The sequence below is a fragment of the Pinus tabuliformis genome, chromosome 7 (assembly GCF_031772625.1).
Source record: "Pinus tabuliformis cultivar Carrire ecotype Pingquan chromosome 7, CPIR1, whole genome shotgun sequence".
NCBI lineage: Eukaryota > Viridiplantae > Streptophyta > Pinopsida > Pinales > Pinaceae > Pinus > Pinus tabuliformis.
Window position 1 is genome coordinate 1,667,158,058 of NC_142293.1, and position 13,096 is coordinate 1,667,171,153.

Sequence of the window (13,096 nt, forward strand, 5' to 3'; positions counted from 1 at the left end):
TCGACACCATTGTGCTCTAAACTTGTGGAGAGATAGAGTTGTTAGTCAAGGCCTTGCTATGAGACAATGTTGGATGATATGACAATATATAGATGGGTTACCAATCCGACTCTTCTTATGAAAATTCTTTAGATTGAGAATGTCCAAGTACCTTGTATGGATTATGAATACCTCCCTAGTTAAGAGGGAGTGTTGAAATATGTAACTAGGTTCGGTCATCATAATGACATGTAACAATGATTTTATGTAATTAATGAAAAGAAGAAAAATAAAATTATTTTTGTTATGCTTGAGACATAGGTTTCATGCTCAAAGAATTTTATTTTTATAGATCAAGCTCCCATTGTGAGCTCTTAGGATTGGTCATTAAGTCATAAAGTCAATTGAGTCTTTGTCATGTATGAGAGACCCTTCTTGGGCATGTTACATATTGTAAAAAGAAAAATTATTTGAGTCAAAGTCAATTAATTAACCCTCCAAGACCAAGTCAAAGAGCCTATTATCAAGTCGGCCTTCAAAAGGAGTTGTCAGCCTACTCAAGAGGACATGTCAGCCTAATTGCATGTGTAAGAAGCCTATAAAAGGAGAACTCGGCCTCACTTAAGTAGGCATTCGATCAAGCAAGAGAATCAAGGAGAAAAGTGCAAAGAAGCAGTCTCTTAGATCAGCGAAAAGGAGGAGAGAAGACTGAATTATTTTAGATCTGTTTTTGGGCCATTTATTGTTCACATGTGCGAGGGAACTAGGGTTTATCTCACTACAGGAAATTTGAAGTTCAGTCATCTCAAAGGAACCGAAACAAGTCAAGGAAAGGATCTTTCTTGAGGGTCGAAATCACAAAGAAGCTAGATCAAGCCAAGCGAAGGAGGAGGAGCACTAAAGTGTCCCTAATTTTGTCACACGTGGGAAAAGTGCAGTCAACTGCAGGAAGCCGAGAATTGCAGAAAGGAAGGCTGAGAATCTCAGTCTAGGGTTGCAGTGCTGAGGCTCAAGAGCAAAGGAGAGGTTGCAGCAATATCAAGAAGAAGTTAACTTGGACTTGAGGCAAGGATTGACTTGGCATTGGTGGAGTTGTTGGTCAAGGGTCTAGGACTTGGAATTCATCAAAATTGAAGATTTTATAAGAAGAAGAATTATGTGGGTTTTCGTCTCGAGTTTGGAGAGGTTTTGGCCCTGGCTAATAGCCTATATCTTGTGTCCTTTGTCTCATTGTTCATTATGTTTTGGTAGTTGTTTGATGAAGAGAACGCAATAATAATCAAGCTAAAGAGGAACTTAAGTAATAAAAGCAAAAACAATTCACAAGCAGTTATCATAAGTAAGAGAAATCATCTATACTGCTGCCCCTAGATTTCTCAACAAAGGCAACCATAAGATAGCATAAGATGATCATTTGTTCTCCCATGATATCTAGAGCTCTTTCAAGTTTCCTTCCAGTTGAATGAGTATTTTCCTTTTGTAACATCTACCACTTCTTTCAAATTATAAACCATCTCAAAACAATGATCTCAAGCTTTTCTCTTCCTAGCAACATTGAATTTATCTCATTTCTCCCCTTGCATCTTATGCTGGCTTCTTGTATACACAAATAACTGATTGTATTGGCAGTACCATCCATGAATCCCAATAAGCACAAACTAGCTTTGATACCAATTGATTTGTATCTATAAGGACTGTGCCCTTATGGTTATGTTCAAATACAACCACGCCCATAATGTTTATCTATCCTAGCTCTTTAACTCACATGTCTACAGTAATACCATGCATGTAGAACCCATAATCAACTCACCTAGACTCATATTCAGCATGCTATTGATTTCTTCCGATGACCCTCAACTTTTGGGTATTGTCAAATTTTTTACATAACCATTAATGCTTTCATTTCTTGGCTCCTGGTTTCAAAGCCACTAATTGCTCTTTACTTCCAATAAGAATATATACAAATTTAAAATAGGAAGTCAACAAAACAAATAGTATATTGCATATCAAACAATTTGTCACTTACCATCTGGCTTGTTAATACCCATGCCAAATGCAACCTACAACATGAAAAAAAAAATTAGAATTACAAATACTATTGAAGAAGCGTGAAATCTTGAGTGAAAACCTTAAAGTGTCTTTGATAATCAGACAAAGATAAAGTAACAAACATACCGTGCCTACTATAACTTGTAACTTGTTTGTACTCCAACTGCACTCACCAGATATGACCCAAATATTATCACAATAGTTTAGTTATCATGGAAAAAATGTCCCTTACTAGTGACAAAAGAATTGCATACAGCACTGAGAGTTGAAACTATGTGCACTCCAACGAATAAATGGATAAATACCAATGCTTTAGAGTGGCTTTATGAATATTGGCTTTCTAACAAAAAGAAATTTAGAAGAAACTAAACATTTGTTTTATTTCTTAGATTAAATCAAAACAAAACAATTGCCTTCACAACATCCTAAGAAACAAGTACAACTTCCATGAGTTATTTTGATAGAAGATGTGAAAAGGGTAAAAGTACGAAATTATATGCATTTTTTTATTTCTTATCTCTTTTTCCAAAATTACACCTATTACTATCAATATAAAACATTTTGATTCAACAACCCGCCACATGCCTAATAATATTGAATACACTAATCTTGAAGTAGATGTCAACAAAATGACCTATAAATTTAGATTGTCATGGATGACACGTGTTAAGAAAGCTAAAGAAGTATCTCGTTGAACTTGAAAACAATAGAAGGCAATTATAAAGAACTAAAAATTAAGAAACCAAAAAGTCAAACATGTTCATGAAAATGATCAGCCTTTTCAAATAACAAGTTATAATTTGTGTTTTACAAGCAGTATTTTAACTCAGATTATCCATCCACTATGTTGTTTCCCTTAGAAAAATATATAAGTTCAAATACGCACAAACAAACACACGATCTTTTTGTAGAAATTATACACAAAATATCTCCAAAACTATGTCTTAATTCCAATAGTATACACAACAACTTAGCAGAGTATGATCAACCAAAACAAATAAGATCAAAAATTACATGACATTTAATGGCAGAGTCTAATCTCCAAGATATATCATTAAGCTCCAAAATAGCACTTATAAATCACAATATCCATGTGAGCATCTCATAATATCTCATCTCCTTGTTGGATTGTATACTGTTGTATCATACAAAAGAGGAAAATCAGCCCTCTATTTATACTTAACGTTGTAGAGGCATCCAGTAAAAGATAATATATTGTGGGCCAACCTAACCTTCTTCCTAAAATACTATACTGAGATGAGAGAAGATATGACAAGCCTATTAATGTCCAACAAATGACCATAAAAAAGTCAACGAAACTGCTAAGCATATAATTTAACTTGTATGGATTGGCTACTCTGTATAGAGTCTAGACGACTACACATGAATTGAAGTAAACTTTCCCTGGTAGATTAAAAAAATAGAATTTACAGCTTGTGTGCAAACAATATGACAGTTAGCTAAGATTGGCAGGTATACTGCTTGTAATTAATGGTTGTTCAGTTTTGCAATTTTGTACGGACTGTAAATTGATTAATTTGCAATTAAATTTAATTGTACAGACAACAGCAAGTTTCTTGGGCTAATCTCTCTCTCAGTTCAACATGCGAATATAGGGTTTTTGTGCAGCTGCAGTTGCAGGAGGCCGAAATTATGTTGCAAAGTTGCAGTAGGGGGAAGTTTGGAATCCGCCTTGAAAAAGATCTTGCTGGGGGGCTGACTTGGTGCTTGGGAGAACTTTGGGCTTTGGTCTTTGGGCCTTGGAAGTCTCTTTGTGAACAGATTCTATAAGAAGAGAAGCATTTTTCTGGACTTTCCCTTTGGAGGGATTTTTCCCTGGCTTGTGTTGAGAAATGTAACTAGTTTTGGTCTTCATAATTGTATATGAGTCATGATGTAATGTACTTGTCAAAAGAAAGAAAAAGAAAAATTATTTATTAGCATGGGTTTCATGCTTTATTTATTTTATTTATAAGTCAAATCCTCCATTGAAGGCTTCTAGGATTTGTGTCATGAGTCCTAGTCTTTGTCATCATGTAATAGACCCTTCTTGGTCTTTGCATGTCAAGAAAGAAAATTTATTTTTATGTAAATGGGTCATATAATCCTCCTCCACCAAGTCGGCCTCAAGTCCTTCAAGTCAGCCTCAAAGAGCAGCTTCAAACTACTATATATACCCTTGCATTCGACCTATTGTGGAGATGATCATTAAGCAAATTTGATCTGCAGTAGAAAAAAAATGAAGTGCGAAGTATATAAAAGGAGAGTCTATCATATTAAAAGAAGAAAAGAAAGTCAAGCAAAAAAGGTTAGAAGCCTAGTGAAGATCAGGATTTGAAATACTCTGCCACACGTGCGAATAGACTGAGGAAATTGCAAGACCGAAGGAGCACACTGAGCTTCAAGATTGCAGAGAGGGCTGAGACCCTTGTTGATTCAACTTTGAAGAGACAATTGATGTTTTGACTAAGTTTGACTTGCCATCATGGAGGCTGACTTGGTGAATGGTGTAAAGTCTTTGTCTTGGTCAGAAGGTCTTGGTTGTCTCATTTGACTTGGTTCTTGAAGAAGAGAAGAGTTTTTGGGTTTTCCCCTCAAAGAGGGGTTTTGCCCTCACTGAGTGCCTACATCCCCTGTCATTGATCTTCATGCTTTTGTTTTGATAGTTGCTTAACGAAAGAACTAAAAGAAGACATAAAGAAGATAATAAGATTCCAAGAATATCACAAGTAATTATCAAAGATAAGAAAGTCTTTCTGCCTTTATGATTTTCCTATATCTTGTCTCCTTTGTCTGGTTGTGATCTTCATTATTTTGATAATTGCTTGATGAACGAGATCTAATAAAGTAATAAAAGGCCAACTCACATCACAAGTAATTATAAAGTTAAGGAAAATCTTTATAATCTCCAAGTCTCTTGATTTTCCAACAAGAATAACCAGTTAGCCAATACGAGTGACAGGGAGGCTCATTTCAAGTGTTAGTTGCTAGAGCTATCACCCAAAAGCGATGCGAGTTGCAGAGCCAGTGCAAATTGCTGGGAGAAGAGAGAATTGCACAAAGAGATTGAATACATCTGCAGAGGGAAACTTTGTGGTTTTAAGATCGCTTTGGTGAAGAAAAAAATTGTTGGAATTTCTAAGTCTAACCTGTTAGAAACCCTTCATGTACTTTCTGATTTATTCCTACCTACTTGTTATGTTAATTAACAAGTTATTTACCATGTATATACTGGAAATAAATACAAGTACATGCTCAACACATTACAGATCATCAACTGAGGGAAACAAAACAAGTACACAAGTGACACCGTTGTTTTTGAACCAATGTCCCTGGAAAAACCCAATGTGGGAAAACCGGTGCAGCTATCTGGAGGTTTTATTAATATGCAATTTTTGAATACAATCTGGGTGCCAAAACCGGCTCACCCAACAGAGAATAATCTCAGCAGTAGTACCTGTCGATCGAAGACAGATGCTCCAACTGAAACCCCAGATAAACACTCCGGCAACTCCTTAGCTCCAATCTGCCCCACGAAAAACCCCAGCATCAGCCTCTAAGGAATGTGTCAGCCTCTTCTTCCCTTTGCGTCAACTTTCCCAATAGTTCCTAGCAATTCCAGCTTCTGCCCTTTGCGTCAGCTTGCCCCGCAGTTCTGGCAGTTCCGGATGTTCCCAGCAGTTCCGACTTCTGCCCTCTGCGTCAGCTTTCCCGGCAGTTCTCGCAGTTCCCGACATTTTCGGTTGTTCTCGACAGTTCCGGTTTCTGCCCTCTGCGTCAACTTTCCCAGTTGTTCCAGCAGTTCCCGACAATTCCGACTGTTCTCGGTAGTTCCAACTTCTACCCTTTGCGTCAGCTTTCCCGGCTGTTCCAGCAATTCCCAACAGTTCTGGTTGTTCCCGACAGTTCCCACTTCTGCCCTCTGTGTCAACTTTCCCGGCGGCTGCGCTGATTCTCCCGGCACTATCTCTGCCTCTCTGCTTTTGTATTCACCACCCCTGAGTTGCAACTCCAGATCACTCTCTCAACTTTCTCAGCAAACCCAGCCCTAGAAAGTTGAAATCTTGATCTCTTGGTGTGTTCTCCAAGTGACCCTCAAGCCTCCTCTTACACTTTTCTCGTTGACAAATCAACGGCCGAGATTAAGTCCCTAATCAACGGCTAAGATTAAATCTGGTTTGATCCATGACTTTTGGACCATTCTAACATAGTTTTATATTAATTCACATTAATATTTTAATTTCCCTAAGTTTAGACTTAGGGACTCCATTAAAAATATTAATTATTTTAATATCTCCCAAACTGTTTAGAATCTGCCCAAACCTTTCTGGGTATTGGAGATCTCATGTGCCTTAGCTTCTCCACCAAATTTTGTGGCTAGAGCACATCCGATGCTACCCCAAATCAACAAAAATAATTGTCGAAGCTTTTCTAGTGAGAGACAAACAGATTGTAATTCTCAATTTTTCCTGAAGAAAAATAAAGCCCTCATCTGCAAAACTAGTTTTCCCCACACTAGGGTTTTTCCAGGGACAATTTGTCCAAAAATACTAGTGTTAATTATTTTGTGTGTGTGCATTATTTCTTAGTTCCTGTTATTATTTGTTAAAATTGCAATAGTGATTTAATCGTTATTTGTCCTAATTAATTTCTGAAGACAAATAATCTGCAATAGATAGAAGATTAAATTACAGTTGTTGCGGTTAAGGAAATTTCACATGGTATCAAAGTAGATTATCACAGAGGATTTGTAGGAATAAATCAGCGCAGGGCACAGGAAGAGAAAGCTAAGGGTCTATAACCCAATTTATTGTTCTTCAAATTTTGGGTTTCGTTATATTCCCAGATTTTCAAATATGGCCACAGCAGGTTTGAGAAATCAGGACAGATTGGATGGAGCCTCCAACTTTGGCGTTTGGAAAGCTAGAATGTCCTTTCTATTAGACGAGTTTGGACTAAAAGAGTATGCGACTAAAGTGATAGTTATACCGACAGATCCACAGCAACTGGCAACATATAGAAAGGAGAATGCCAAAGCCATAAGGATTATCCTTGATGGAGTCAACAACAATATAGTCCCTCGTATTGCAGAGAAGGACACAGCGAAGGAGGTGTGGGATGCAATTGTTAATCTGTACTAGAATCCTACAAAAAAAGGAAATTGATTCTCTGAGAAAAGATGAAGACCACCAAGATTTAAAAGGGTGAAGACGTGGTTTCGTACCTCACTAGAGTTCGACTTGCCAGGGATGAATTAGCTACAGTACGAAATAAGACAAGTGATGTTGCACTACTGCGAGTAGCCTTGAATGGGTTCTCTAGGAAGTGGGATGTCTTTGTCCAAGTTATCAATAGACTAGACCAGTTCTTGAGTTGGGATCGCCTATGGAGTCAATTCACTCAGGAGGAGCTTAGACTCAGCTTGGTAAGTGGCAGTAGTAGCAGCAACGACAAAACTTCAAACATTGAGAAGAAATAGGAAAATGTAGCCCTAGCAAGAAAAGGGGAGGCGAAGAATTGTTCCAGGAAGGTATCAATCTGAAAAGGAGAAAAGAGGAAGAAAGACTTGATTAAGGTCAAGTGTTTTGGTTGGCGATGTTAGCCAATGTCCTAACCAGAAGAAGGAAGGAAAGAAGGGGAAGCGGCAAATAGTAGCTTCAACAGACATTAAGGATTTGTCTTCGAGACTAGGGGGCAAAATCGCTCTCATTGCTTGCCTCTCTAGCTCTACATCCACAGGTGCCCAGTAGATCGACAGTGGAGCGTTAGCACATATGACGGGAGTTAGAGAATATTCTTCTAGCTACAAGGAAGAGGAGATAGACTTCCAGATACATATGGGAAAAAAGACTAAATGTACTTCAATTGGGAGAGGTACCATCAACATTCAGAGGGAATTAGGCAAGAGTACAAGCGTTACAGATGTGTTGCATGTGCCAGGTTTAGGCATGAACTGGATTTCATTTTCTGCGCTACAAGACAAGGGATATGATGTCTATTTCATGGGGCAGAAGGTGTACATCAAACACCAAAGTTGGAAGAAGGTCAAACAAATTGGAGCAAGAAGCGACAAGTTGTACAAGTCGCAATTCAATTCCCCAAAGGCATTGATTAGCAGCAACAGTAGCAGTGGTGGAGACATGGGAGAGTTATGGCATAAGAGGATGGGACACCTACATCATGGATCACTCAGGTTGCTCAAGGAGACTATGACAAGAGTTCTAGAATTGTGCATGGAACATGACGATTTGTGCATATGGTGCATGCTTGGAAAATTTGCAAAAGCAGCATTCCCAAGAAGTGACAATAGAACCACTGGTGTGCTTCAGTTGATACACTTAGATATATGTGGCTCATTGTTTACAATATCTCTCAGGGGTTATGCACAATTTGTGACCTTTACCGTTGACTTCTCCAAGAAAACTTAGATCTATTTCTTGAAGACAAAGGACGAGGTCTTCAATTGCTTTGAAGAGTTTAAGGCTCTTGTAGAGAACATAATAGGAAGAATATCAAGGTGCTTCAAACAGACAATGGAGGCAAGTACACAAATAAGGCCTTCACGGGGTTTTATGCATAGGAGGGCATCAAAAGGGAGTGGACAACTCCATACAACCCACAGCAGAATGGACTCACAGAGAGAGAATAGAAAAATAGTTGGGGTAACCAGGGCAATGTTATATGACCAAGATATGCCCAAGTTTCTATGGGCAGAGGCATGTAGCACAGCAGTGTACATACAGAACACGATTTTTTATAGAGCGTTGGGGAAGATGACACCAAAGAGGCCTTTATAGGGAAGAAGCCAGAGGTCAAACACTTTAGAATCTTTGGCAGTATAACAGTATAACTTATTGTCATTTTCCAAATGACAAACGCACCAAATTGGATCTGACTATAAAGAAGGGTTATTTCGTTGGATATAGTGAAACATCCAAGGCATACAGGATCTACATTCTTGGTAGTAAGATGATCATCATGAGACGGGATGTTAATTCCAAGAGGAGAAAGCTTTCTGCAGATCTCGCAAGTTGCCAACAGATGATCAGAGTGGGCCAACAAAAGCTCCAAGGGTTGAGCAACAATCGTAGGGACAGCAGAGCACAAGTACAATTACCAGTACGAGAACTAGCTCAAGTGCAGGTGGTCCAGTGAATTCACAACAGACAGCACGACAGGGGCAGGATGAGGAGCAAGAAGCTCCAATTCAAACATTCAAGGATGCGCAAAAATTTATGGGAGATCATAGGGCGAGCACGAGAGAGCACAGACAGCTAGACAGGTATAAGGTGTTGGTGACAGGGGTCATTGATAGGAGAGCCTTTCAGCTGATACCTTTCAGCTATTAGGAGGCTGCACAACATCAAGTGTGGCAGGATGCAAAGTTGGAGGAGTATAACTCCATCATGATTAATGATGTATGGGAGATTGTATCTAAACCAGTTGACAAGTTAGTAGTTGGCTCTCAATGGATCTACAAGATCAAGTATGTTGTAGATGGCAATGTGGAGAAATATAAGGCTAGGTTTGTGGCCAAGAGTTATGCACAAAAGGAGGGAATAGACTACGAGGATATATTCACTCTAGTGGCCAGATACACTTCTATCAGGTTCATGATCTCATTAGCAACGCAGATGGGATGGCAGATTCACCAAATGGACATCAAGACAGCTTTCTTGAACGGGGTGATAGAAGAGGAGGTATATATCGAACAGCTAGAGGGATTCAAGGCGCATGAGAGAGATACACATGTTTGCAAGTTGAAAAGGGCACCATACGGACTCAAGCAAGCTCCCAAGGCATGGTATGGTCAGATTGATAGCCACTTGCAGCAAATCTGCATCGTGAAGAGCAAGGCAGATTCTAACCTCTACTATTTGATGATAGGAGGTGCGCCACTCATTCTAATACTTTATCTAGATAATTTATTCTTGACAGGGTCATCAAGTTTCATAGAAGACTACAAGAAGGACTTGGTAGCAGAGTTCGAGATGATGGACTTGAAATTGATGCATTACTTCCTAGGACAAGATGTATGGCAGGCAGATGAGGAGATCTTCCTTAGGCAAGCGAGATACACTATGGAGATCTTGAAGAGATTCAGGATGCAGGACTTTAGACCCATGTCTACGCCTATGATTACCAACTAGAGGAAGATCAGCACATCAGAGAACGAAGCAATGGACCCAAACTTGTATAGGCAACTCATCAGATCTCTTATGTCTCTGGTCAACACAAGGCCAGACATTTGTTTCGCAATCAACACTCTCAGTCAATTCATGGTAGAGCCGAAGAGAGTACATTGAACAACAGCGAGGCGTGTATTTCTGCGCGGTATAGTCAAGTATGGATTGTGATATACTCAAGGTGATGGTGTTAGTTTGATGGGATACACAGATGCAGACTGGGCGGGCAGTTTTGTGGATCAAAAAAGCACCTCAGGGTGTTGGTTCAATACTAGATCAAGGATTGTCTCTTGGTGCAATAGGAAGCAGAACTCCGTAGCACTGAGTTCTGCAGAACCAGAATACATGGTAGTGAGCAGGCCACATGTGAAGCTATTTGGCTTCGAAAGCTGCAAGTGGGATTGTTTGGTCAACGGTTGGATTCGACCAATATCTACTGTGATAATCAAAGTTGCATCAAGCTCTCTGAGAATCCAGTGTTCCATGATAGGTCGAAGCATATCAACATCAAATACCACTTCATCAGAGATTGTGTAAAGTGTGGATCAGTTCAACTATAGTATGTTCCCGTAGATCAACAAGTTGCGGATATTCTCACGACGGCCTTGGGTACAACAAAGTTTGTCTTCTTCAGGGATAAGTTGGGAGTAGTGGAGAACACCTTCCTCGCTAAGAGGGAGTGTTAGTGTTTTAAAAGCTCAGACAAGTGTTCTAGTCTCTATCGTGTCTAAGAGGCTAAGGAACATAGTAGGATAATTATCTCCAAGACCTAAAAGAAGTTTCTAAAGAAAATTCCTTAATTAGTTTAATTAGCCAATTATTAAATATTTTCCTAAAGTATAACTTAAGAAAATTGGTTAATTAAATCAGATTAATTGAGGGAAATCAATTTTGCTCTATAGAATTGCAAAAAAGTCATTTGATGGGGTCAAGATGATCTTAGCCATCGATTGCGATTAGATCGCAGTCGTTGATTTGTCAATGGGAGATTATAAGAGCAAATTGATGGGTCAGATGGAGACATCACAAGGAATTTGAATCAACCAGTTGCAAAGATAGCAAGGGTGTAGTTTGAGCAAGGAAGACATCGGCAAAAGGGTTTCAACAAAGAAGATTGGGGAGATGGTTTCTGGAAGAATTTTCTTAGTGATATCCAATTTCCAGTGAAAGGAAGGAGGTCGAATTCATCAGCAAAAGAAGCGGTTGATTTTACCTGTACGATTGGAAAGTTAGCTAAAGCGAGTGATAGGGAGGCTCGTTCAGTTGCCAGTTGTCGCAATTATCACCAAAAGGCAGTGCGAACTGGTCAGACAAGTTGTTCGAGGCAAATTTGCTTGCAGAATAATTTTGCTGGAGGTTGTGCAATTTATGGAGCAACTAGTGTGAACTGCAAAGTGAGTGTGAATTGTTGGGAGAAGTGTGAATTGCATAGAGAGGCCGAATACATTTACAGAGGGAGACTTTGTGATTTCCAGATCGATTTGGTGAAGAGAAAAATATTTGTCGAAGCCTACCAGTGACAGACAAGTAGATTGTAATTCTTAACTTTTGTTGAAGAATAATAAAACCATCATCTGCAGAACTGGTTTTCCCCACACTTGGGTTTCTCCAAGGACAATTTGTCCAAAAATACTGGTATTAATCATTTTGTGTGAATTATTTCTCAATTCCTTTTATTATTTATGAAAATCGTTGTGGTGATTTTATCATTATTTGTCGTAATTAATTTCTGAAGACAAATAATCTATAATAGATAGAAGATTAAATTCTAGTTGCTTCAATTAAGGAAATTTCACACTGATACCAAATGTGATAACCAAAGATGGCTCACGAACTGATAATCCAAAATATTTAGAATATAACGATATCCATTTGGATAAATAATAATACATCATAATACATATAATAATGTATGAAAGAATGATATGAGGCCCCTTCATATGATGAAAGAATGGTATGTATGCTTAGGTGAGATGCCCTTTCATGAATAATCATATCCTTTGAGACACGTCATTTCATTATACTAATTATTATTCAATAACTATTATTTAATCACAAATTATTTATCTATATTATTTTATATATTTATGTTCATAACACAAATAGCCTCTTGAATATCCCAATAGGGGAATAAATGGCAAGAAGATGGAGAGCGGGGGAGGGGGGTCTTGATTTTCTAAGTGCAATAGAGATTAGCACAATATTTCTGAAATTTTGATAATTACTTTTAATGTAGATCTTCTTTTAAATTATTCAATGTATCATTTAGCAATTACACTTCAGAAATTCAACCATAAAGAACAGTAAAACAAAAGAGATCACAATGCATAGAAAGAAGACAAGATTTACCGTGGAAAAACCCAACTTTTTCAATAGAGAAACTCTTCTTGATCAATGAGAGACACACCTAGACTTATGGTCAAACTTGGTCTTTCCCTCTAAGTAAAGCTTCCCAATCTAATCCAACAATTTGTTTTGTCTGTCCTAACCTAGAATTTCGACCCTCCTGCAATTGCTAGTCACCCCAGAAATTTTGGCCCCTGCAGTTGCCCTAAATTTCGGCCCCCTGCGACAGAATGCCTTGAAAAACTGCAAACCAGAGAGATAAGAGTCTATCCACATGTGCAAGTTGCAAGAAATAGAAGAGAGAGTCGAGTCATCCTTTTATTTGTCATATTTGTCCTTTCCCTTCGCTTGCTCGCCTAGAACTTGTCTTGTGTGAGAGAATGTGAATGCCCGTGTGGAGGAGGCCGAAAGGCCTGTATATAGTAGTCTATCTTCGTCGAATGGGTGTGCCTTTAGCCAAGACCGACTTGACTTGGAGGGGGACCTACTTGACAACTTTTGGAACCAAAAATTACATTTCAAAACTTCAAATTTCC

The 13,096-nt window shown here is 38.6% G+C and overlaps 1 protein-coding gene across 1 annotated transcript in view; it reads right to left on the reverse strand.

Moving 5' to 3' along the window:
* RECQL2 (RECQ helicase L2) overlaps nt 1-13,096 on the reverse strand; it is a 280,758-nt gene that overhangs the window by 149,178 nt on the left and 118,484 nt on the right. The window contains exons 9-10 of the mRNA XM_089454855.1: nt 2,155-2,191; nt 2,006-2,039 (exon numbers count right to left, since the gene is read on the reverse strand). Of these exons, the coding sequence (XP_089310981.1) occupies nt 2,006-2,039; nt 2,155-2,191 (71 nt within the window). The remainder of the gene's footprint in view (nt 1-2,005; nt 2,040-2,154; nt 2,192-13,096) is intronic.